We start from the raw sequence: 27,836 nt of genomic DNA on the forward strand, positions 1-27,836 counted from the left end.
TCAGTTCCACTGTGATCCATCCCCACCTGAAATTCCTCTGCTTGAATCAGCACAGAATCCATCTGTTGTCAGTGTCAGCATTACTAGTGAGGGAACACCAGCTCCTTTTATCCGAGCGTCCTGCTTTGGTGCAGCTGTCGTATGACTTGCCACGAAAGATGAAGGGGAAGACGCAGTCCAATTCTGAATGGAAAGAAAGAAAGAAAAAAAGAAAAGAGGGGGAGAGAGAGAGAGAGAGAGAGAGAGAGAGAGAGAGAGAGAGAAGCAGATTGAAGAGGTTAACCTGAGGGATGGGCAAGTCTATCAATTTTGGTTGCTCTCACCGTTTAAGTGCAAATTTCTGCTAATACAATCCTACCTTGGAAGCCGAATGGAATCCGTTTCTGGAAATCTGTTCAACTTCCAAAATGTTCGGCAACCAAGACATGGCTTCTGATTGGCTGCAGAAGTCATGCCAGACGTTCAGGTTCCAAAGAACATTTGCAAACCGGAACACTCACTTTCGGGTTTGCGGCATTCGGGAGACAAAATGTACGAGTGCCAAGGTGTTTGGCTTCCAAGGTACAACTATATGCACAATTTTGAAAAGTGTATCTTTCTCTTAAGATTTGGTATTTTATTTTCACTAGTATATTTTTCCCATCCCTACTTAAGCTTCACACTTTTAATCTACCATTCCCCATAATTTCTACCTATGACAACATTATTCAGTGATTTACAAACCCTTTTTGTTTCAGATGAAAGTTAAGGCACAATCTTGTGCTCCAAAACCACCAGGAAATTGTAAGGCATGACAAATGCCTTAACTTCCATGCCAAGTAAGAAGTAAAGATTTTGTATGGTCTCAGCTCATAGGTTCCATGCACCCACACTTTGACATGGTCTTTAGTCTGACCTACAAATAGAAACGTAAATAACCCCCACCCCACCCTTAGCCTTTTATTTGCCCTCCCAATCTGCTCACGGGTGCAGAATCTCCACTTCAAGCCTGTTTGGTAGTCTGGAGTAGTGGCACACCAAGCTTTTCCTTCATGTTTATCCAGGGTGGTGCAGCTTTCATAAGGTTTCCCCTTATAGATAAAAGGGAAGACACATCCTGTTTCTGAATAGAAAAGAAGGGGTGGGGAAGAGAGTTGGAATAAGACCACAACTGCATCTCAGATTGCAAATTACTTTAAACAAGCACCATGCCTCCCAGGAATCCTGGGATCTGCAATTATGGGAACATGTTATGTTGAGTTTTCTTAATTCCCTTGCAGAATTCCCTCTCTTAGGTTGCTTCCAGGAGACCTGTTTACTGAGCATTTATCCAGATATGCTTGAAGAAAGCTTACCCAGGCGTTAGACTATGGCTGGTCTTTATTGAACATTCATTCCAAATTGTTCACAGGGAGGTTAGACAAGCATTCATCTTGATTTGCTTCCACCAAGTTTATGCAAAGGCTAACTTAGAGCTGGACTTTATTATTTGTTTGTGGAAAGGTTATACAACAATGAGCATTCATCCTGATTCACAATTTTCACTGCATTTCCCCATCACTTTCCTAACTGCAGAAATTCCACGTTGGTCCTTTTTGGGGTTCTGGGATCACAGCCATTGCTGGAAAGTGTCTGGTGCCTCTTAGAAACTAGAGCTCCTGTCATTCCTTCGTGACACCATAACAATTAAACTAATTTTAAACCAGAAACAACATTAAGTCACCAACAGATGGCAGCACAAATCAAGAACTAGCAGAGTCTAGAGGAACAATGGCATTCACATGGCAAATATTGCTGTTTCAGTGATCCTTAGAATAACTGGTTGTGTTCCTGTTCATGCTTGCCTTTTAAAAGGCTTAACCTTGCCTTTTAAAAGGCTTAACCTTTTAAAAGGCTTAACCTTGAACTAAAACTCCCTCTTTGTTGATGCCTTTAATATTGGATCTCCAGATGTTGTTGTACTACAACTCCCATTATCCCTGAACATTTGGCCAAGCTGGCTCTGGGTGATGGGTATTGTAGTCCTAACAACATATTGGGACCCAAAGTTGAAGAACACTGCCATAGGAGGAAATAGCTAGATTCCTGCCTCCCTGCCTTTCTTCACTGCCACAAAATTTCTTCTTTCTCATGCATATATTTTACTTTCACAGGCTTAGTCACTCTTCAGTTTTACATGGACAAAAATGGTTTTTTTTTTAATGACAGTGTCATAATAAGGTACTGAGCAAGGCAAATGAGGAAGCATTTGCTAATCCCAACCCTTCCTTAACACAGAAGGGGGGAGGTTACAGGTAGGTAGCCGTGTTGGTCTGCCATAGTCAAAACAAAATAAAAAATAAAAAAATCCTTCCAGTAGCACCTAGAGACCAACTAAGTTTGTTCTTGGTATGAGCTTTCGTGTGCATGCACACTTCTTCAGATACTACTGGAAGGAATTTTTTTATTTTTCATTTTGTTTTGACAGAAGGGGGGAGTATTTGCAGCAGATGTTCTACTTTAGAGGGCCATTCATAATTCTGGATACAAGGTAGAACAAAGAAGATTCTTCTTGTATAAACGGAAGATATAGGGGTGAGCAATTTGCCACATGTATAAATGTATGTGGCCCAGTTTGCTCATTATATTTTGTTCCATTAAGGTGACAACAAAGTTATTTTTTTACACATGGACCTTTGGTGGTGAAAATGGGGGATAGGGGTAGAGTTGGCACTTCTATTGCCCAATCACACATTTAAACCTTCAGCACACACACACAACAACAAAAACCTCATAGTCAAAATGTGAAAATAATGTGGTCAAAGATGAGTGTGGTCACCAAATACATTGGGATTATGTCCCTCATCTAGATGTGATATAAGCAGATCAAGTATCATTAATGAGCTTATCTACTAACAGATAAATGTTGGTGCTCTCCTTTGGAAAGATGTAGACTTTGATGACTCATCAGCAATTGCATCCCAAGAGGAAAGGGTGCATGAACTTCCATTTTAATTGCAGTAAAGAATGAGCCTCAGAGAAAAGGTATGTCTCTCCACTTTTCTCCTCTGCCTGTCTCTTACCTGTGATGGTGCAAAACATTGATTTCTTATCTACATCATAGTTGGCAGTGGTGGCACACCACAGCTTCCCATCAGTCCGTCCATCTTCTGTGCAGCTGCTGTAATTCTTGCCATCAAATATGAATGGAAAGATGCATTTGGGAGGTTCCTTGCTTATATCTGGTTCCTTGCTTATATCTGGTTCCTTGCTTATATCTGGTTCCTTGCTTATATCTGGTTCCTTGCTTATATCTGGTTCCTTGCTTATATCTGGTCCTGTTTCAAGGAGGAAGGGCGGGGAGAGGCTAATTATATACACTTTTATGGTGCCTGTCCTCCAGGGCCATCTTTACATGGGGGTGCAAGGGGTGCAGGGCACCTGCGCCCCAAATTCTGGGGGGTGCCAACCAGTCCCTCTCAATGGGTGACAGAGAAAAGTAATGGAGCGAAAGTACCTGCCCCCCTCCACCGTTGCTCTGTTACTCCATAGCGCCAAATATTCCCGATGAGTCAGGAAACAAAAGCAGTTTTTCCGCTGTGTTGTTGTTACAGGTGAACTTGAGTTCACACACACACACCCTAAACTAAATTTGGGGGCGCTGGGTGGATCTTTGCACCCAGGTGGCACATATGCTAAAGACAGCCCTGCTGTCCTCCTTTGTCCACCACACTGGAGAAGATATAACATCCACAGACACCCAGAGCTACAAGCAGCATCCAGGAAAACGTGGAATGTAGCTTCTCAAGCAACAAAGAGGAACAACCTTCTCCTAAACCAACCCAAACACTTTTGCTGTCCTCTTCCTACCTGTGACATTGCAGTACATCCATTTCTCATCCGTGTCATAGTTGCTGGTGGTGGCGCACCAGTGTTTCCCATCACTCATGCCCTCTGTGGTACATGTGCTGTAGGAGTTGCCCTTGTAGATGAAAGGGAAGGTGCAAGATGGACTCTCTATCTTCAGATCTGGACCTAGGTTTTAAAATTAGAAATAAGGTGGATGGAGGTATATGTGGGCAATCCATATCATAACTGATGCCACAGAGAGAGGATATGATATCAGCCAATCCAAATACCCATACGCAACACCCGAGAAGCTGAATTTTGCTGCATATTAGGGCCCCAAAAACTATTTTGTTTCCTTTTTGCTAATTTAATTAATTCTCCCATTACTATTTTTTGCTAGATAACAGTGCTTTACTAGATACTTTATTTTTAACGTATTTTTAATTAAATATTTCTTGGTTTACAAAAGTATGTGCAATGTCTCTTTTTCAAGTTACATTTTCTACAAATCAGTTTCATTTGTTGAGACATTAGTGTTACATTAGGAAGAAAAGGGGGAAAGAGGTGGAGGGGGCCAGGGTGAGTGGGGGTGGAGTCGGGTGGCAATGTTTCTATTTTACTTAATGTATGTGTGGGGTATTGTGTCAGCAAACTAGGCCCCTGACGACCTTCAAAATCCTCCTCCTAACAACAAAGGGGCACAGCAAATGGATAGTATCCACAATATACAAAATACTGCTACAAAATCCCACAACCCCCCTAGAAGTAATCAAAAAACAATGGGAGGATGACATAGGCTATGATATTAACCCCACTCAGTGGACCAGACTGTGGTTTAAACCTCCCTTTAAATCCATATCAACGAAAAGGAAAGAACTCACTCTGAAACTCACTTACAGGTGGTACCAAACACCTAGGAAACTACTTCAGATACGCTCAGGAACCTCACCAAAATGCTGGAGAGGATGCACCTCCACAGGCACATACCTCCATATGTGGTGGGAATGCCACAAAATCCAACAATTCTGAACAACAGCCATACGTGAAATATGCAAAATAACTAAGCAAGTACAGTATTAGAAATGCTTTACTAGATAGAGAATCCCCACGAGTCAGAAGCTGAGGTCTCTGAATAAATATGACATGCTGAGGGAACAACTAGACACACATATGTGGCTGTCTTTTAATATTGGAGTCATTCATTTTGGGGTCAGATCAATGCAGTTCAGTTTTGTTTTTGTTTTTGTTTTGTTTGTTGTTTGTTGTTTGTTGTTTGTTGTTTGTTGTTTTTGTAAAGTAAAGCCCTCTTCATGTTTTCTCCGCATGGTGTAGTCTCCTACAGGTATAATGTAAAGTGAGGCCATGCTCCCAATATCATACCTCCTGCTAGTTCTCCCCCCTCAACACCCACATGTTAAATATGGATGTCTAGAAAGAATTGTAGTTGTTGTTCCAAAGTAGGTGCTCCACACAATTGTATGGGGCAACTATACATAAGCAAGACTGTGGGCCAGATGTGGTTCTTCAAACCTCTTTGTCTGACCCTTGAAACTTTCCCCAGGTCACACCCTCTTTCACCCAAGCCAATCCTTGAGTATTTTTACCAAGCTAGAATGTGTACTTGAACTCCGATAATGCCTCTCACTTGGTTGGCTAAAGGATAGAAAAGGGTACTTGAACATGTGCAATGGAAATCACTAATCTGCATTCATTCCGTACCCCTCTGAATCTCCCTTCCAGAAGCTGGTCTCTATTTTCTTCTACTAGCTTTAGACTTCCACAGCCCCTTACCTGAGTCCTCCTCACAGAACTTCCATTTCTTGTCGACATCATAGTTGGTGGTGGTGGAACACCACAACCTCCCATCACTCCGCCCACTTGCAGTGCAATCCATATACAACTTGCCCTCAAAGATGAATGGAAAGGCACATTTGGGAGTTTCCTTGCTTATATCTGGTCCTGTTTCAAGAAGGAAGTGTAGTGGGGGGGGGAGAGAGGAATGCTGTAGTTTGGAGCTAATTATCTACACTTTTATGATGTCTGTCCTTCTTTTTCTGCAGAGTACTCTCCTCTTTAATCCTCCAGTGCTGCTTGCTTTTGCTTGATCGGACAAAGAGGAAAACCCTTCTCCTAAACCAGGAGTCAGCAAACTAAGGCCCTGAGGGCTGGATCAGGCCCAATTGCCTTCAGGATCAGGCCTTTAGGATCATTGGTGTGGGGATTCTGTTCGTTCGGGCTGCGCCATTATTATTATGTGCTGTTATGTACTGAGTTGAATAGGATCCAAAATGCAGCAGTTTGTTTGGTCCTGGAACAATAGGATTCAGAATGCAGCAGTCTGATTGGTCCTGGAACAATAGGATCCAGAATGCAGCAGTCTGATTGGTCCACAGGAGCCACCCAATCCAGCTCTAGGTGGAAGTGAATCCACAACCCGATTGGCATACAGGAGTATCCCGAAATTAGCCAATCACGTGGGGCCCATTGTGTAAATAGTGTATATAAAGCAGACGTTTTGGGGAAACCGCATTCCTCATTCCTCGCTACAATGAGCTGAATAAAGAACATGAAATCCACACTTGACTCCGAGTATATTTCATGTGCCATTCCGTTTCACACACACACACACACACACACACACACACACACACACACCACAGTGGCGCCTCCTCCCTCCCTCCTCCTGGATTCTCCCCGCCCTGCCTAGAGAAAGAAGGGGGCTGGGCTGAGCTGGCTGAGCGCCATTTTAAGCAGCCCCTCTCTGGAGCCAGCCCTTTTGCGTCGCTCATCTTCCCTCCCCCATCACCGCCACTGCCCTGCTGTTCCTGTGGGCAAGAGAGCGGAGTGGACAAGTTCCCTCTGCCTACCCACGAGAAGCAGAAGCAGCAGCGGCGACAGCAGCCCCTGGGAAGGTAAGGGCAGCAGCTGAGGGTGGGGGTGGGGAGGAGGACTACTTGCCCCCCTCACCTCTTCTTCCAGCTCCTCCCCCCCCCGTGCCAGTTCTCCGACCTGCCACAAGGTCTGAGGGACAGTGGACTGGCCCGCGGCTAAAAAAAAATTTGCCGATCCCTGTCCTAAACCAACACAAACACTTTTTGCTGTTCTCTTCCTACCTGTGACATTGCAGTACACCCATTTCTTATCCACATCATAGTTGCTCGTGGTGGCACACCACAGTTTCCCATCACTCATGCCTTCTGAAGTGCATGTGCTGTATGATTGGCCCTTGTAGATGAAAGGGAAGACACATGTTGGACTCTCTACCTCTGGATTTGGCCCTGGATATTAACATAAAAAGAAGTGGGTTCAAACATTTGTGGAGCACCCAAGAATATAATTTGTGTCAGATTACAGATAGAGAAGATATAACATCCACAGACACCAAGGGCATCCACGAAAAAGTAGAATGTTGCTTCTTAAGTACCACTAGGGATGCAAAAAGGTATTATTTTCCATCCTGCCCTGTATTCCTTGCATGCAGCACTGTTTCCATTCTGTTTCAGTTCATCTTCCACCAAAAACTACATTGTGTTATTTTCAATGTGACAAAATTGCTCTATAGACCAAGGGAGCCAGTGTTTGTCCGCAGACAGCTTCCGGGTCATGTGGCCAGCATGACTAAGCCGCTTCTGGCAAACCAGAGCAGCACATGGAAATGCCGTTTACCTTCCCGCCGGAGTAGTACTTGCACTTGCTGTGCTTTTGAACTGCTAGGTGGGCAGGAGCTGGGACCGAACAACGGGAGCTCACCCTGTCACAGGGATTCAAACCGCCAACCTCCTGATCAGCAAGCCCTAGCCTCTGTGGTTTAGACCACAGCGCCACCCGCAAGCATACGAAAGCCCATACCAATAACAATCTTAGTTGGTCTCTAAGGTGCTACTGGAAGGATTTTTATTTTTGTTTTGTTTTGACTACGGCAGACCAACACGGCTACACACCTGTAATCAGATAGAAATGAAAAGGTTTAAAGATCTGTTTGAAAGTTAACAAATATGGGGCCAAAAGTATCCCCTTCAGAACAGTTAAAAGAAATTATGGGGTCATCAATGATTTAGGCCCTGTTTCTAGTGCCTACCAGCCTAATGTGCCTTGACAGTGAGCCTTCAAGAAGCTCCTTGAGGCTTATCTTAAGAACTGGGAAGGTTCATATGAGCACAGGTGGTCCTTCGAATAATCTGGTTGAACTTATTTAGGGGCTTAAAAGATCAATGCCACAACTTTAAAAAAGTCCCAAAACAAATAGATAACCAATATAACTGCAACAGTGTCTGTACAACATGTTCTGAATGCCTCCCCCCCCCTATAATTTCTCTCAATGTTCAGAAAACCATGGAGAATTTATCAAGTGTGAAATAGAACGGTCTGCTGCCCTTTGGATGGAAGAATTCCCCACCCCTCTCCTAAATGAACACATACTACATACGTCCTTCTCCTCTTACCTGTGTCATTACAGTACATCCACTTCTTATCTAAATCATAGTTGCTGGTGGTAGCACACCAGCATTTCCCATCACTCAGGCCATCTGTGGTACATGCACTGTAGGACTTGCCATTGTAAATGAATGGAAATACACAGGAAGGACCCTCTCCATTTGAGTCTGGCCCTGAATTTGAAAGGAAAAAGAAGATGGGTGCAAGCAGGGCTTTTTTCAGCTGGAACTCACCGGGACTCAGTTCCAGCACCTCTCAGGTGGGTACCATTGCCATTATAAGAAAACAAGGTGGGGCTTCCTGATGAGTTCCAGCACCTCTTTTTCTAGAAAAATAGCCCTCGGGGCAAGGATTTGTGGACCTCTCAGAGCAGAAGCAGTTATCATCTTAGCTTATTTATAGGGGTTAGCAAAGTTAATGGACAAACTGTGTGAAAAGGACAATAGTGACTTTGAAAAAGAATGGGAACTCTTTACAATATATTTGCAGAAACAACAGAAAGAAATGGTCTCGCTGGCAGGATTTAAATAAACATTTACAATTTTATTTAGAGAGAACAAGAAGTATAACAATGTGATAACATAACATTGTATATAAACAGCAGAATGTATCATCTGATGTAATAAACAAGGAATGGTAGTTGAGGGAAGTCAACAGGGAGGGGGGAAATTAGAAAATGTATGTTTAACAATGATATTGGATATTTGTTTTGAGAAAAGAAAATTAATAAAAATTATTTTTTTTTAAAAGGTTACTTGTAGGGAAGATTTTCTATCAGCACACAACCTACACACTTTCACTCAGGGGCGTAGCAAGGGGGGGCGAGGGGGGCGGGCCGCCCCAGGTTCCATAATGGAGGGGGTGACAAATTATCAAGGAACATTTTTTTTGGAATTTTTTTTTTTAATGCCTGCTCCGAAGGTCTTATCTTACTATATTAGGGATTATATAGCTATATATGAAATTTCATGCATATCGGTTAATATCTTGACCCTCCTCCACGAAAATACTGTAGCTGTTCACTTGGCTGTTTTCCTATGTCATGAAGGCTGAAATTTCAGTTCAGTGGAGCACTTACTGTTCCCAACCCTAACCCTGTGGAAAGCCATCTAATTAGACTTTAATTTGATTTTGAGATGTTTTTAGGAGGTAATTTAATTATTGTTTGATTTTATGCCAATGTTATGTATCTGATGTTAGCCACCCTGAGCCCAACTTCAGCCAGGGAGGGTGGGATATAAATAAAGGTTTGTTTTTATTATTACTTGTTATTATTCCTTTGTAAGAAAATATGAAATAACTTAAAACCATTTTTGCGGGGGGGGTCAATGGGGGGGGGTTGACAAGAAATTTTCCACACCGGGTACCACCTGACCTTCCCATGCCTGGGGGGGGGGGTTGGCAAAAAAATTTTTGCCCCCGGGTACCAATTTACCTTGCTACGCCCCTGCTTTCACTCCAGAGTGGAATACATACGGTACAATCTGAGATGTACTCGCCTCTGTTCTAAGCAAGGAACAGGACAATGATTTGTTTGATGGTCATCCATGATGAGCTGAGGCTCTTACATCTATGAGCAGAGAAAAAAGTACCTCTGGGCCCTATCATAAGAGGGGACTGGAAAAACGCTGATAGTTTTTTTTTTTTTTTTTCTAAATGAAATCAGATGGGGCTGAAATGACATTAAAGTAGGTGTGAAGTGAAACTCCCTATGAAAAACATTCCATAGTCAGTGTGTTACCCCAGTGTGTTACCTCTGTAACTCTGTAACCTGATGGCAACTCCTCCCGAATTAACCTATATTGTGCTGCTTTTCTTGTTATTATTCTTGTATAAATTATTTTACTTGCTTTATGTGTTTTTATCATTGTATGGTTGTATTGTTGCGACCTGCCCCATGACCTTATGGTGACGGGGAAGGTAAGGAATGTTATAAATAAATCCATGCCCACCACCATATTATCCTCAGACGTGCTGTGCTGCATTCCCAAAGCCCTTAATGTTCCTCTCATTATGGAGTGGGATTCAGATATACCCTAAGCCAGACAACTGCCCAGTTCCTGTAACAAACATAAAATATTGTCTCCATTCAGTAACCTCTGGATTATTTGTAGATAGGAAGAAAATAAAAATGCATTGGGTCACTGACAAAATACGTTGGGTTAAAAAAAATTAGAGGAGGGTAGAGCAGGTAGGATTGGGACTGAAAAGCTGCTACTCTTCCAGCTAGCAAGGATAAAGATTATATTCTGAAGTTAGATGTAGCCCATCTAGTGAGACTATCATCCACTGAACAGCTTTTGTGCTGTCATGCTATTGCTTCCTTTAAAACACTGTAATTTTAATGAAACACTGTAATTTTACACTGTAATTTTAATGAAATCCTAGCATGCTTTTGAATTATGGTGCTGGAGGAGACTCTTGAGAGTCCCATGGACTGCAAAAAGATCAAACTTATCCATCCTTAAAGAAATCAGCCCCGAGTGCTCCCTGGAAGGACAGGTCGTGAAGTTGAGGCTCCAGTATTTTGGCCACCTCATGAGAAGAGAAGACTCCCTAGAAAAGATGAAGGGCACAAGGAGAAGGGGACGACAGAGGATGAGATGGTTGGACAGTGTTCTCGAAGCGACTGGCATGAGTTTAGCCAAACTGTGGGAGGCAGTGGAGGATAGGGGTGCCTGGCGTGCTCTGGTCCATGGGGTCACGAAGAGTCGGACACGACTGAACGACTGAACAACAACAACAACAACAAGCATTTCACTAAACAAGAGGAAACCAATGGGTTCAGAGGTCCTGAGGTACTGAGGAAGTAGCTTGGCCCACACCAGTTTGACCATCTGGTACCAATGGGAATTATTAACCTCCATTTTTTTTCTGAGCTTACCTGAGTCCTGGCAGAACTTCCATTTCTTATCCGCTTCATAGCTGCTTGTGGTGGCACACCAGAGCCTCCCATCACTCCGCCCATCTGCAGTGCAGCTGAGGTAAAACTTGTCCTTGTAGATGAATGGGAAGACACAAGGTGGGCTTTCCACACTCTCATCAGGCCCTAGTTTTTGAACAGATAGAAGGAAGAAACATTCTTTTAAAAATGGAACACTTTGGCACATACCTTCATTATTCTATTTACTTGTTCTCCAAGACTTGATAATTCCATCTCATTTTCCCAATCAGCTTAGCCAATGGTGAGGGATGATGGGAAGTTGAAGAAGATTGGAGTAGACATGGAGGAGAAGCAGTTTATTATGCAGTTCTCACATTGTATGGGCAATCTATCTGGAAAATAAATTGTATAGAGGAGTTAGTGATCTAACATGGTTGCCTTTCCTGCCTCGGTTCCTTCCCCTTCTTATCTCTCGTTAAGCTCTTTGATGGCTGAGAACAGCCTTTAATGCCCTAATCTGTGGAAGGAAGTGAGAGTGCTGGGTGCCTTCACCTTCTTTGATGATAGACATGGTTTGGAGAATGTGAGGCATTGGGAGAGCTGGCTAATGAATAATCTTCATGTAGCCAGTCGAGCAAGCCACACAGGCTAACAGGCTAGCTATCTATAAATCAGATGGTGTTGAGCAGAGTCTAACAAGCTCATGCACGGACTGATGGCCACAGGGCCGTGCAAACTAAGGCTACCAGGGGGAGTCACTTTGCCACTTCTTGAGGGCTTCCAAGTGTCAAATTGAGGTGCTTGCTCGGTATGTAGAGTGGTACCTCGGTCTACGAACAGCCTTGTTAAAGAACAATTCAGGATACGAACTCTGGAAAACCGGAAGTAGGTGTTCCGGATAGTGAACTTTGACTCGGAAACCGAATGGTGGAAGGGCACCGGCAGCGGGAGGCCTCAGTATAGAAAGCACGCCTCGGTTTAAGAACACTTTGGTTTAAGAATGAACTTCCGGAACAGATTAAGTTCGTAAACCGAGGTACCACTGTATATATTGCTTGCTCTTTAGAATAAAATCTTTAATCTTCTCACTCACTTGTGTTTTGTATTACTTTGGGATCTCATTTAAAATAACCACCTTGCATTTGGCAAGACACAAATTTATAATGTCCCTTTTCCATCCATATCTGGAAGCTCCAAGTGAATGGAAATGTTATAATGCATGTAATGAACAATGAAGCAAAACATTGCATGAAATTACAAAAAAAGGAAAAGAAAGAAAGCAACGCATTGCACTAATCAAACTACAATGTCACATATATGTCACATGATAATGTCTAACTATATCACCAAAAAGAACACAAAAAGCCAAACGATTGCCAAAACCATGTGACACAGCCAGGGCTAGCCCCCCCCCCCCCATATCCAGTGATAGCAGAACCTGGCTACACCAGAAAGGAAAAAGGCTCATAGCTCAGTGGTAGGACAACTGCTTTGCATGCAGATGGTTCCAGGCTGAACCTCTAGCAACTGCAAGTAAGGTTGCCTGCCTGAAACCCTGAAGAGCTGCTGCCAAGTGATATAGAAAATACTGAGCTATTATTTCCAATGGTCTTACTCGATATATGTAGAAGCTTCCTATGTTGTGTTGTTCTCCTCCTGTGACATTACAGGACATGCATTAGTTTTAGGCTAATGTTATACACAGACTACATCATAGTCTGTCCTTTTTTGTCTCCAGTGCTCTCTTCCTTAAACCTCCACAGTTCCTTGCTTATGCATGATCAGACAAAGAAGAACACCCTTCTCCTAAACCAGGCATGGCCAAAGTTGGCCCTCCAGCTGTTTTGGGACTACAATAACCCATCATCCCTGACCCACTGGTCCTGTTAGCTAGGGATGATGGAAGTTGTAGTCCCAAAACAGCTGGAGGGCCAACTTTGGCCATGCCTGTCCTAAACCAACACAAACACTTTTTGCTGTTCTCTTCCTACCTGTGACATTGCAGTACACCCATTTCTTATCCACATCATAGTTGCTCGTGGTGCCACACCAAAGTTTCCCATCACTCATGCCTTCTGAAGTGCATGTGCTGTAGGATAGGCCCTTGTAGATGAAAGGGAAGACACACGTTGGACTCTCTACCTCTGGATCTGGCCCTGGATGTTAACATAAAAAGAAGTGGGTTCAAACATTTGTGGAGCACCCAAGAATATAATTCGTGTCAGATTACAGATAGAGAAGATATAACATCCACAGACACCAAGAGCTGCAAGCAGCTTCCAAGAAAAAGTGGAATGTTGCTTCTTATGGTACCGCTAGGGATGCAAAAAGGTATTATTTTCCATCCTGCCCGGTAATCATTGCATGCAGCACTGTTTCCATTCTGCTTCAGTTCATCTTCCACCAAAAACTACATTATGTTATTGTTCAATGTGGCAAAATTGTGTAATTTACGTATAAGTTATATAATTAATGATGCAGATGTTGTATTTATGTTATCCCACTCCATTCATTTCAATGCAAATGGAGGGAACTGTCATAAAGTATCATTTGCAGTCTACATATGTCCTTCTCCTCTTACCTGTGTCATTACAGTACATCCACTTCTTATCTAAATCATAGTTGCTGGTAGTAGCACACCAGCATTTCCCATCACTCAGGCCATCAGTGGTACATGCACTGTAGGACTTGCCATTGTAAATGAATGGAAATACACAGGAAGGACCCTCTCCATTTGAGTCTGGCCCTGAATTTGAAAGGAAAAAGAAGATGGGTGTAAGCAGGGCTTTTTCAGCTGGAACTCACTGGAACTCAGTTCCAGCACCTCTCAGGTGGGTACCATTGCCATTATAAGAAAACAAGGGGGGCTTCCTGATGAATTCCAGCACCTCTTTTTCTAGAAAAATAGCCCTCGGGGCAAGGATTTGTGGACCCCTCAAAGAAGAAGTAGTTATCATCTTATAGGGAAGATTTTCTGACAGCACACAACATAGGTACACATTTTCACTCCAGAGTGGAATACATACAATCTGAAATGTATTCGCTTCTGCTCTAAGCAAGGAACAGGACAATGATTTGTTTGATGATCATCCATGATGAGCTGAGGCTCTTACATCCATGAGCAGAGAAAAAAGTTGCTCTAGGTTGTTTCTTTTCAGCTTCATAGTTGCTTGTGGTGGCACACCAGAGTCTGCCATCACTCCGCCCATCTGCAGGAGAACACCCTTCTCCTAAAACAACACAAACACTTTTTGCTGTTCTCTTCCTACCTGCGACATTGCAGTACACCCATTTCTTATCCACATCATGGTTGCTTGTGGTGGCACACCAGAGTTTCCCATCACTCATGCCTTCTGAAGTGCATGTGCTGTAGGATAGGCCCTTGTAGATGAAGGGGAAGACACATGTTGGACTCTCTGTCTTTGAATCTGGCCCTGGGTGTTAATATAAAAAGAAGTGAGTTTAAACATTTGAGGAGCACCCAAGAAAATAGCTGTGTCAGATGATAGATGGAGAACATGTAACATCCACAGACACCCAGAGCTACAAGCAGCATCCAGGAAAACATGGAATGTAGCTTCTCAAGCAACAAAGAGGAACACTCTTCTCCTAAACCAACCCAAACACTTTTGCTGTCTTCTTCCTACCTGTGACATTGCAGTACATCCATTTCTCATCCATGTCATAGTTGCTGGTGGTGGCGCACCAGTGTTTCCCATCACTCATGCCCTCTGTGGTACATGTGCTGTAGGAGTTGCCCTTGTAGATGAAAGGGAAGGTGCAAGATGGACTCTCTATCTTCAGATCTGGACCTAGGTTTTAAAATTAGAAATAAGTTGGGTGGAGGTTTATGTGGGCAATCCATATCATAACTGATGCCGCAGAGAGAGGATATGATATCAGCCAATCCATATGCCCATATGCAACACCCGAGAAGCTGAATTTTGCTGCATATTTGGTGCCCCCAAACTATTTTGTTCCCTTATAATTTAAGTAATTAATTCTCCCGTTGCTATTTTTTGCTAACAGTGCTTTACTAGATAGAGAATCCCCAAGAGTCAGAATTTGAGGCCTCTGAATAAATATGAAATGCTGGGGGAACAACTAGACACACATATATGGCTGTCTTTTAACATTGGGGTCACTCACTTTTGAATCAGATCAATGCAGTTCAGGTTTTTTTTAGTACAGTGGTACCTCTGGATGTGAACGGGATCCGTTCTGGAGCCCCATTCGCATCCTGAGCAGAACGCAACCCGCAGCGCCACTTGTGCGCATGCGTGGGTCGCTATTCAGCAAATCTGTGAATGTGCATGGCATCATATGATGCGTATGCGCATGCGCAAACCACCGAACCTGGAAGTAACCTGTTTCGTTATTTACGGGTTCGGCGCATTTGTAACCAACTCCATTCACAACCTGCAGCGATCGTAACTAGAGGTATGACTGTAAACTAAAAACCTCTTCATGTTTTCTCCACATAATGTAGTCTCCTACAGGTATTATGAAAAGTGAGGCCATGCCCCCAATATCATACCTCCTGCTAGTTCTTCCCCCTCAACACCCACATGTTAAATATGGATGTCTAGAAAGAGTTGTAGGTTGTTCCCAGGTAGGTGCTCCACACAATTGTATGGGGCAGCTATACATAAGCAAGACTGTGGACCAGATGTAATCCTCCAAACCTCTCTGCCTGACCCTTGAAATTTTCCCCAGGTCACACCCTCTTTCACCCAAGCCACACCCCTTCAGTATTTTTGCCAAGCTGGAATACGTACTTGAACTCTGATAATGCCTCTCACTTGGCTGGATGGAGGATAGAGAAGGGTACATGAACAGGTGCAAAAACTAGCCCATCTTACAATAGAGAAAATTTACATTCATTGCTCCACCCACTTTTGCTTCTGGTTTCATTCACCACTAGAAGGTTGCCCAGAAAGTAACGAGGAACTCTGTCTGAAAAGGATTCTCCATCCCTGTCAAGGGGGTGGTCCAGAAAGGGCACAGCCTCAGGGATATGGCCAGAAGCACAACCTGATCTGCCTGTAGGAGCCCTACACACATGTTGTTGTTTTTAATGTGACTTATGAATCTACAAAATAAAATAAATATACCCAGCCTCTGCTTGGCTTGTTTATTCCTCCTGCCTTTAGCTTCTCTTACCTGGCTCTTCCGGACATAACTTCAGCTTCTTGTCTGTATCATAGTCGCCTGTGGTGGCACACCATAGCTTCTTATCTCTCCGCCCATCTGTGGTGCAGCTGTGGTAAAACTGTCTCTTAAAGATGAATGGGAAGATGCAAGGTGGACTTTCTGCAACCTCGTCAGGGCCTGATTTTTTTACCATGCAAAAGAAAGATACAGTGTGCCAGGGAGGGATTGGAGTTAATCAGAGATATCCTTGTGCTAGAGAAACCATTGACCTCAACTTTCCATCGCTCTCTGAAGGCAGAACAATATATTTCAAGATATACAGTAGCAGCCCTTTTCACATAAGGAAAATAAGAAGAGCCCTGTTGGATCAGGCCAAAAGCCCAACAAGATCCTGTTTAAACATTGGCCTGGTATCCAGGGATGTGGCGGGGTAGGTAGAGAACGAATTAACTTTGGTGAACACAACACACTGGTTGCCCGAGGCATATGAACTGCCTCTGACAGTAGTTGTATTGCTAAGAATGCTTGGACAGGGCAATAAAAATCATTCTAATTGGCCTGTTTGGATTTCCATACATTCATGGCCACATATTATGGCCATATTAGAGCCTCACCTCTCACATCTCATTTGTAAAAAAGGAAGTGAATGGCAGAAAGTGGGAGAATTCAGTATCTCTCACCTATCCACTACTTTTCTTGTTGAAATTGGGCATTCCCTTTCTACAGGACTGAAGCAGTTCTATGTTTGAACACAGGGGGATTCTGCCATAAGCATCCAGTTTGGCCTGCACTTTTGGAAAAAGGAGTCTGTGGGATGTGCCGCCTTCTTACAAGCATTCACAGGAAGCTGCCTCCATCTTGCTCAGTATTGTGTAATCTACCTGGCACCCCATCTCTCACCACTAACCTTCTTTCTGCCCCTCCCATCCTTCCTACCTGAAGGCTCACAGTATGTCCATTGCAGGTCCGCATTATAGTCCGCCGTGAGAGAGCACCAGGGCTTCTTCTGGGACATTCCATGTGTTGTGCAGGAGTCATAGAGCTTGCCGTTGTACAGGAAAGGAAAGGCACAAAGGTCCTTGGGCTCAGCAGCTGCTTCTGAGCAGGAATGGGGAGGCAAAGGTCACAAGACCAAAAGAGAAGATCATTGTGCATGCTTGTAGTCCCTTATCCCAGCATGGATTGCACTGTGGGCATCATGAATTTTCTGCCATGGAATCAAACTATGATTTGATGCGCTGTTAGAAACCTTCCTATAGGTCGGGGCATTGAGTTGTGTGCATTGTCAAAGGGAAAGGGTTGTCAAGGTGAAAGACAAGCTACAAACAAGATAATGTACAGGTGTGAATTTGATAGTCGTCATGATACTGTTCCTGAGCTGGATGTGGGAACAACCAGGGCATTTGAGTCTGCTGCAGGCTGTGTGGCACAGATTCAAACCTTTCTGCCCATTTGCTTCCCTGGTGGCTCTGCAGGGTGATGGTAAAGATCCACCTTGTAATTAATGTATATGAGGGCCTAGGGAAGCCACTGTGCAAGTCAAACCCTTTGCCAGTTTCAATACCTGTGTTGTCTGACTATATGCCCCAGTGCTTGGATGCTGATGGTCAGTTCACACATGAATAAAAATAACCCAGCACAAACATATATGCTGCTTTCCTCCTACCTGTGACAGTACAGTACACCCATTTCTTATCAACGTCGTAATTACTGGTGTTCGCACACCACAGTTTCCCATCGCTCATGCCTTCACTAGTGCATGTGCTGTAGGACTTGCCCTTGTAGATGAAGGGGAAGACACATAATGGGTTTTCTGAAGCAGGAGCTGGCCCTGGAGTCAAAAATAAAAAGAAGGCAAATGTAAGGATTTGTAGACCACTTCAAGTAGGAACACGTGAAACTGTGTTGTGCTGAACTGGACCTAGGGGTGGAAGAGGAATTTAATTTTGCTTGCATTTTAATAAGTAATCTGCACTTCTCAAAACAATACAAGAACTGAAACAAATCTCTCTTTCAAAATTCGCACTTCCCTGAATTTTGTAATACAGTCCTCCAACTAATGTGTAAAGGGACCCCTGACCATTAGGTCAAGTCGTGGCCGACTCTGGGGTTGCGGCGCTCATCTCACATTACTGGCCGAGGGAGCCGGCGTACAGCTTCCAGGTCATGTGGCCAGCATGACTAAGCCGCTTCTGGCGAACCAGAGCAGCACACGGAAACATCAAAACATATATATTAGTGAAAATTGCATCCAAGTATGCATTAAATTATGAGGAATTGCTTTCAAAAAAATGTGCTATTTAGTAAAAATTGCTTTAAAAGATAAATTTGGTCAAAATGCTGATGAATTTTCATGCATATATCTCAAATTCACAATGACAACAGTGTTAAGAATTATTTAAAATATAGGTCAGTTAAGACAAGTAAAAAAAAACACCAGTATAAACTACAACACAGCTAAATGGGGTTCTACCTTTTTAATTAGCTCCTTAAGAAAATGGGGTGAAACAAACATGGAATGTTAAAAGAACCATGTTTCATGCTGAAATTCCTCCCTTCATACTTTCGGCATTCTCCGGATGCCATTTTCTTTCTCCCAGAGTGCCCCTGGAACTGGGACATCAAAAGCAATGTCTTCAACCATAATATCAGTGTCATGCAGAAATTCCTAGCCTAGGCCAAGTCTTCCTAGGGTCAAATTAGGTATGAAGTAGTACTTCAACACAAGACTCCTATAGTCACACAGAAAGGAGAGGTGGAGGGGGGATTACTGACAGAAAGGATGCACAGTTTAGAGCACACAGCCCTCCCCATAACTTCTCTCCCTGAGTGCTTCTCTCCTCAACTGCACTTTGATGCTCAGAGGCTGAGGGAACTAAGAGGTAGGCTTGAGTGGTGAGGTTCAGTAACACTGATCCTGCCCACCTCTTTTGGAAACCTCCCATTTCTATATGATTGGAGCAGTCCTGTGGTGAAACAGACCTAACTCATCACCTCTAGCTGGATCACAGAAAAGTGTTCATAGTGGGATCCTGCCTCTTCCCTACCAAGCTTATAGCTTTCAAAATAATGTAAGGAAAGCCTGCTGGATCACACCAACGGCCCATCTGGCTCAGCATCCTGCTTTCACAGTGGCCAACCAGATGCCCGTGGGAAACCCACAACCCAGACCCAAGCCCAACAGCACTTTCCCCTCCCGTGGCTTCCAGCAATTAGGATTCAGAAGCACCCATAGAGGCAGAAAGTAACCATCATGGTTAGTAGTCATTTCTCTTACCTGAGGGCTCACAGTAAGTCCACTTCAAGTCAGTGTCATAGTTGTTGGTAAGGGAGCACCAGGGCTTTTTGTTAGAAATCCCATCTGTTGTGCATGCTGAGTAGGATGTATGGTTGTAGGTGAAAGGAAAGACACATGGCCCCTTGGGATTGGCATCTAGTCCTGAGGAGGGGAGACAAAGACAGTGTTCCCCCTACTCTTTAGGGAAATGTTGGTACAAGAAGCATAGTGTGTTCAACTTGGATTCCTGGGTAAAACACTCAGCTCAGCCTATTCTCAAGAGCATAAAGCGGGGGTAGGAAACTGATGGACCTCTAGATGTTGCTGGACTACAACTCCCCTCTTCCCTTGACCATTAAGTCATGCTCTCCGGTACTGATGGGAGTTGTAGTCCAACAACAACAGCAACAGGGTCATAGGTCAACCACCCCTGCTATAGACTGTTCTGCTTCCTTTTCCCAGAATGCATGCCACTATAAGGGATTCTTTTTCTCACAAACAACAATTTAGCAAGTCATCACAAAACACACACACACACACACACACACACACACGTTTTAGAACTCACCTATTCTTCTGATTGTATATTGTTCTAACCAGTGCTGTTTCTGGGGGGGGGGGAGGCAGGGGTATGCATACCCCTAAAAACATTTTGTGAATCTAAGTTTGGCCTCATTGAAGGGCAGTATTTCAATATGAGTAGGAAAATGAGAGTAGCCCTAAACATTTTTTTAAGAAAAAAAAGCACTGGTTCTAATTGATTATAAGCTTGTATTTTATATTGTTGTAACTTGCCCTGGGACTTTATAGTGAAGACCAGGTAAGACATTTGAATCATAACAACAATGGGTTTGAAGTACTGTAGGAAAAACAACAACATTGCAAGATTGGGAGTTGAATGGTAATGGAAGGCAAAAAATGCAGTCAGTGATAACTAAAGCTTAAATGTATAATTCAGTAGGTATATATTTTACCATAGTAGATAGGTGGTGTCAAGAGGGATGGGTGTGGTTTTAGGAGGAAAGAGAGAAAAGCCAAGGGGCTCACTGATACCCTGTGCCCCAGGGCCCCCAGAAACCTGGAGCTGGCCCTGCCTGACATTGACCTTGCCCTTTGAATCTTCTCTTAATCATGAACAAACATTTTCTTTCCCCAGGTCTCCCTTAATAATGTAACTGGTGATACAGAAATCTTTTATCTCCTATTTCCCTCTGGAGTACCAATACTAATAGCAGTCATGGTCCCTCAGTTTTCTTACTGATGTCAGCACAGCAGCTCCATTCAAGGTCCTTGTCATAGTTTCTCGTGGTGGCACACCAGAATACACCTTTCTCCTCATCAGTGCAGGTGTAGAATGTCTGATTCTTGTAGATGAAGGGGAAAATGCAGGGCTTGCCTCCAGAGTTGCCACCGTACTCTGAAAATGTGGAAGGAACAAGCCACAGTGTGAAGAACAGTAGTGCCAGTGGCATGGGGAAAAGTGGCACTGCTCACTTGACTTCCCAGTGCCACACGTTACTGCTGCTTACCAAGAAGGTGGGAGGTAGGCTAGGCAGCAGATACCTTACATATGCATATATTTGTGAAATTCCATAAATGCAAAATATTCATGGGAAATGCTTTGAGAAGTGTGTGTATTGGGGAATTCTCAGACAAAAATAAAAGTGGAAATTGGGAGAAATTTCTACTAAAATGCTGGCAAAACTTGCATGAGAGAGAAAATTTGCAAACTGATGTGGAAATGTATAGAACTGAACTTAATGACTGAGAAAAATGAGAAACCGAAATGAACAAGGTTCGCCCATCACTATTAAGGTATCATATATAGTTTGAGTCACTGCTCAGGAAACAAATAATAATTCCAGCAGTATTATAGACTACCCACCTTGGAGAGAACAGCGCTTCCATTGGCCATCCTTATCATAGTTAGGGGTTGTGCTGCACCACAACTGTTCATCAATAGCCCCATCCTTCGTGCATGATGAGTAGGATCTACCATCAAAAATGAAAGGGAAGCTGCAAGATGGAGAACCTAGAAGAAGAAGAAGAGTTTGGATTTGATATCCCGCTTTATCACTACCTGAAGGAGTCTCAAAGCGGCTGACATTCTCCTTTCCCTTCCTACCCCACAACAAACACTCTGTGAGGTGAGTGAGGCTGAGAGACTTCAAAGAAGTGTGACTAGCCCAAGGTCACCCAGCAGCTGCATGTGGAGGAGCGGAGACGCGAACCCGGTTAACCAGATTACGGGACTACCGCTCCTAACCAGTATAAGCTAATCTAAGAATTCATGGCCAAGTAAAAGTAGCAGGGTGTTGCCCTGTTCCCTTGAGTATGGGGAAAGGTTCTCCACATTCATCTCTGCTGCAGTTGTGGGGTTTCTCCTGCCTTGAGATCAAGGACACCCCTGTTTACGTATAAAACTTCATCTGGATATCAAGGGAGTATTGCAATCAATTGATGCATTGAAATGAATGGAATTGGCAATGAAAACATTTACATTTTTAAAAAAAAAAACCACACTGAAAACGTGTTAAAAAGAAAAACTGTGTTATAAATAAAATGTGTGTTAGAAATCCCAACTATATTGGCTTCTAGTTAAAATGTGCGTATTTATTCAATTGGATTCCTTTTATTGATTTTTTTTCCACTGCTTGGCCACCAGAAACCCTTCAGCACAACTAATGATAGGAGCAACAACATTTGATATAAATTTTGTCTAGTGAAACAATTTCCTTTAAAAAAATTCTAAACGTACAATTCACCAAGTCAGTTTCTGACAGTTCAGTTGCATTACAACAGTTAGGACAATCCAGCAAATGGGATTATCATGGCAGAATAAAACAGAAGCTGTACAAGTCCTCACGATTAGCTGAATAGTGTCTGAATGGTGCAACATTTTTAAAGTGTTCCTAGTGAGCAGGTACCATTTGAACTCTGATTCAGATAACAAAATGTATTGGGCTGGCATTGTATCCGGTCTCCCCAACAGCAAGCATCAAGTTTTATCATATTCATTTATAATTGGGCCAGACCTGTTAAGCCTCATATCACCCGAACTGCAACAGATCACTTGAGATATGTTTCCTGACAGTATGCCAGAGGTCAGCCAGATTGGACACACTAGCTGAGGGCCCACTGACCTGGGATGACCCAATCGTTATCTCAGTATAAAAGGAGAAGGTACTCTGGGAATGTATGGGCGAAGCTTCACTGAAGAGGAAGATACAATCTGATACAGCAGAATTCCCATCAACCACCCCATTTCTTTCCATGGATTAAATCTAGAAAGCGCAGCCCATATGGATAATTTTGCCCCTTCCTGCCACAGTCCTGTTAGGAGACAGTTGGCGGGGGAAGAAGCTCAGGAGTGCATACAGACCTAGGGCAGCCAGTTTAGTTATCACCAAAACACAGAGCAAAAGGGACAGAGATAGACAAAGTTTGCACATGTTTACATATTGGCATGCAACTGAAAATTTGGGAAATCATTACTAGGATTTAAAATGGAAATACAGTACACCTCACCATAGTGGGGAAGGTTGCCATGAGTACCTGCTCTGCCTACTGTTCCATGGCTAACGGTTGATGGCCGACTTCAAGGCCCTGCTCTCCTCTCTAGTGGTTCTTCATCTCTAAGACTATAAATTAGGACATGGTGACACCGTACACAGAACCAGCCGAAGTTACTGTGATGTGCAGGCAGAGCAGCAAATGATGCTCCCCTCTAAGTCAAGGGGCACAGTCTCCAGCCCTATTTTGGCACCTGTAGCAGAAAATCCCATCAACACCTCTCCCCATCACAAAACCCAATCATAATAAATTAAATAACTAACAATTTGCTGCCTTCTCATGACAAACCCCAGATTTGCTGTCTGAGGGGGCTACATCACTCTGGCAGTCCTCAGCAATAGCTCTCTAAAGACACAGTTCGAGAAGCTAGAAGCATCTCTTGGTATCAGTGTTACCTTTGCCTACTGTATGGACTGTATGGAGATTGCAGCCTAATACAAGGAATCCCAGGATAGCAAGCATCTCAGCTCGTCAGTAAGTCCATAAGAAGTGAAATATGATGCGTTCCATTCTCTATATAACCTCTATTTGGCCGCTCCCTGCATCAACTTGCCTGCCAAAACGTATATTCCCTCCCTCCTAGAGGAACAGTTGCAAAGAAATCATTTTTCTTCTCCTCTCCTGCAGAGCACCTGTGGCTTTTTGCCATTTTCTCCAGGAGCTGTCAGGTCACCTCAGACCAATGATTATGGGTGGAATAATAGGATGGATTGAGATCCCTTGATTTCCCAGTAGCTACATTGAGCTACTGTTTAGCCTGGGGTGGGAAACATGTGGTGCTTCCAATGTTGCTGGACTTCAACTTCCATCAGCCTCCACCAGCATGACAAATGGTCTGGGTTCATGGACACTGTGGGTCAACAAGCTCTGAAGGGCCACAGGGTCCCCTGTCACCACTCCAGCCATTCCTGTACCCTTTCAAGAGCAATCCTCTGACTGCCAAAAGGCCATCTGCCAGGTATCATAAGTGTTATGCCATACAACTGAACTATATTACTAAAGCACATCATGAAAGCCACTTCTTGTGTGAATACATATCTCTTCTGTTGCAATGCAACTTGAGAAAGAGCCTGCTTTTGAACATTTCCAAAGGAGAGACTGAAACTCTCAGGTTGTTTCAGTGGTGGCAGGCAATGTGTAGTGTGTGGAGGGAAGAAGGGGCAGGTTCATAAATGTTAAAATGGTTCTTGATAGCTTTGGGAATATTGGCTTAATACTGTGAAAGAGCATTGCTACTAGCATGAGAGTGCCAGTTATGTTGTCACTTTCGTTTAAGAACATAAACACATTGTTCCACTGCCTCATCTGTGTGGTTCACTAACGATATCAGAAGCAAACGTAATAAAATAAAAAATTCCTTCCAGTAGCACCTTAGAGACCAACTAAGTTTGTTCTTTGTATGAGCTTTCGTGTGCATGCACACTTCTTCAGATACACTGAAACGGAAGTCACCAGATCGTTAAATATAGTGAGGGAGTGGGGAGGAGTATTACTCAGAAGGATGGTGGGAATGGGTGATCAGCTGATAGGTGTGGAAAACCTGTAGATGACTGTTAATGACTGCAATTTGGTCTTAAAGAGAAAGGCAAGGGGTGAGATGGCTAAAGATAGCTTTGTCATGCATAATGAGATAAGAATCCAATGTCTTTGTTCAGACCAGGTTTCTCCATGGTTTTAAGTTTGGTGATTAGTTGCAAACGTGTTTACAAATGTGAGTCTAGGCAAACAGATAGTATCGCCTGGGGGTCCCTAAAACAGAAAATCAGGTGTGAAATAAGAAAAGAAAAGCACTGTTAAATCATGCCATCATAGCCCAGTGTCCTGTACTCAAGAGTGGCCAACAAGATGTCTATGGGAAATATGGAAGCAGGACCTGAGTGCAAAAGCAGTCTCCCCACCTGTAGTTCCCTGCAACTGGTATTTGTGCAGAAATTCCTTTATCCATCTAGAGAGTTTCTACATGTCGTGTGTGTGTGTGTGTGTGTGTGTGTGTGTGTGTGTGTGTGTGTTGGGTGTAATATAGTTATATAGTGACATTTCAGTTAAAAGACCCTGTAATCTTTCACACACAATGCCTCTAAGAATCCCAAAAGCAGCAATTAATATTCAGAGATATTCTGCCTGTGGTGCTGGAAGTAGCCCTATAGCCATCAGAACCAGTAGCCGGTAACCCTCATCAGACATAAAAAATGTGTGCTCAGACCGACAGAGGAGGGGAAGCATCACTCTTTCTCCTTCCTCTCCTGAACTTCCTGTGCTAAGCATGAAAGGCTGCAGGGAGATTTTAACTGGACTTGATTAGAATTCCCTCTTCTACTGAGAACCCTGATTGTGCAGGAGGAGAAATATAGCTAAAAGTGGCATGGCAGGTTAGGGAGGATACGCATCTGTTCCAATGATTACTAATCATGATGGCTATGTGCTACCTCCATCTTCAGAGGCAACATACATCTCAATACCGGTTGCTGGAAACCATAGGAAGGGAGAGTGCTGCTGTGCTCAGGTCCTGCTTCCTTTCCACATGCATATGGTTGAGAACAGGATGCTAAGCTAGCTGGACCATTGGCCTGATCCAGCTGGCTCTTCTTATGTTCCAATGTAGATGACTGTGAGGCATCCAGGAGAAAGAGGCTTATGTGCTTTACAACTTGCACTTGGGCGCTCTGTTTTCACTACATGACGCCATCTAGGCTGCAGTAGCAACCCACCTGAGCATTCAGTCAATTGACTGCAAGGACCATCTCTATAAAGTACAGTATTAGCTTCAGAACTTTCTTCTTGGCCTGAACCTTAGCCTACATCCCTTGCCCACTTCCTGCCTGGTCTAAGTTCCTGCTCTACTTTTCTGCTCACTACTTTGGATCTTGTCCTGCCTTTTGGCTAAACACCTGTGCCTGCACGCACTTGGACTGGCATTGCCAAGCAACAGCTCTTCCAGGTCACAGAGCCTGACTTCCTGTAACCTTTGCCGAGGACTAACTTTACAGTGTCCTCTACTAACTCTTACTACAATCAGAGTTACAAATAATGCTGATTTACTCACATACACAAACACAACTTACATCTTAGAGGAAGTCCTTGCTGAAGCAGAACAGTTTCTGCTCAAATAACAGAACTTCCTCCTCCTCTTCCTCCTCCTCTCTTGCGCTCCCCCCCAAGAAAACCCTGCTCTGGCAGTTCCCCCAGCCCTCCATAACAAATTTGGGAAGTTCTGGGGGGCACTCAGTGGGAGGAGATGGAGGACAGGTTTTGTTGCATTTGTGAAAGTCACTCCACTCATAATGACTTTGCTGGATTCAACCCACACACCAGTTTAGCAAATGGCATGGATTTGTGATCATTTACCTTCATGGCTGTTAAACTGAGAGGAATCAACACCGTTTCAATTTAGCTAGTTTACAAACTGGTCAGCTGACCAAAAAAAAAAAAAAGGCTGAAGGGAGCAAGAAGTGAATATGTCTGGGGCCTGTAAGAACCAAATGAATAGAAATGAATAGATGTATTATCCATTCAGAAGGGGAGTTGTACAAAAAAAGGGGGGTCCCCTCCACCCACCATGTTCCAACCCAGCTGGATCTCCGACCAGCAGGTCAGAGTGATAAATGGACAGCCTGAAGACAAGTTGAAAGCCACACAAACACAAAAGGTGATAAATGGGTCATTTCTCCTTCTCTTCCTTCACCACCCACAGGTGTGGAGTGCTATTGTTTTGTAATGCTCTCGCAGGTCGCTCTGGGAATTAAAACACTGTGGAAGAACTCTGGGCCTCTTCAAATAAAGCTGACAAAAAAACGAAACTAATTGTGTTTCATGGCCTTCTCAGTCCACTGCTCTTCCATACGTTTCAGCACAAAACAGCTGTAGAGATGAAACACACACACAGGTAACTTACATTAGGCTTGGTGTATGCACCAAATGAGAAATAATTAGATTTTTTTTTTAGTGGTACTCATATGTTGCAAACCCTTAAGACTTTCAAAGAGGGTAAGACTTGTTACCCCGTAAGAGACCTGGCTACTAGGGTAAGTCTTTCTTTTTCTTTTCTTTTTAAAGGCACTCTTGATAGAATTGTTCAAACAATATTGTTCAGTGGACTCTTGGCAAGGATACAAGCAGGATGTCAGGAACTGTATGTTTTTTTCTCTCAAACACGAACAATTCTCATATAAATTGTGTACTGATCTCTGACTGGCTGCCTAACTTAAAAGACTCAAACCTAGGGACAATAGGCATACTGGACCATGGAGGTTAAAGCAAGGCTTCATTTGGATACTGACAGAGAAACAAGCAGAACCTGCCAATTACAGTAAATCCAGTGCTGCTTCTCAGAGCAATTACACTTGAAAGGGTCAAGGAGGGTTTGCAACAGGGTTTGTTTCATTAACAACATCCCTACTCTGCAGCAATGCTATGGGATACAATGGAATTAGTTCCAAGAAGGACATTAATTAATCAACAAAGCAAGCATGAGGTTCAAAGGAGTAGAAGCTGGGAGGAACTACAGAAGGAAATATATGAGTAAGAGGAGGCACATCAACAATCCGGGAGCTGGTAAGATACAGTACAGTACAATCTTTTGCCTAGAAAAGTATGCTAAACCTATACATGCATGCATGCATGCATACATACATACATACATACATACATGCACAACTTACACTCCATTCTAGTGCAGTCCATTCTGCCAACACCATTTCATTCCCAACT

At 43.4% G+C, this 27,836-nt stretch overlaps 1 protein-coding gene across 1 annotated transcript; it reads right to left on the bottom strand.

The window, feature by feature from the left end:
- On the bottom strand, positions 1–27,794 carry LOC117057930. Its single transcript, XM_033168773.1, has 16 exons — positions 27,788–27,794; positions 21,442–21,588; positions 20,815–20,973; positions 19,557–19,718; positions 17,946–18,110; positions 17,216–17,377; positions 16,289–16,456; positions 14,773–14,937; positions 11,126–11,290; positions 8,250–8,414; positions 6,921–7,085; positions 5,599–5,766; positions 3,828–3,993; positions 3,042–3,205; positions 948–1,102; positions 1–183 (listed from the first exon to the last, which is right to left on the bottom strand). Exons 1-16 carry the CDS (start codon positions 27,792–27,794, stop codon positions 1–3), a joined length of 2,466 nt encoding a protein of 821 aa, XP_033024664.1.
- Positions 27,795–27,836: the final 42 nt, after the last annotated feature.

This window comes from Lacerta agilis, chromosome 14 (assembly GCF_009819535.1).
Source record: "Lacerta agilis isolate rLacAgi1 chromosome 14, rLacAgi1.pri, whole genome shotgun sequence".
Classification (NCBI taxonomy): Eukaryota; Metazoa; Chordata; class Lepidosauria; order Squamata; family Lacertidae; genus Lacerta; species Lacerta agilis.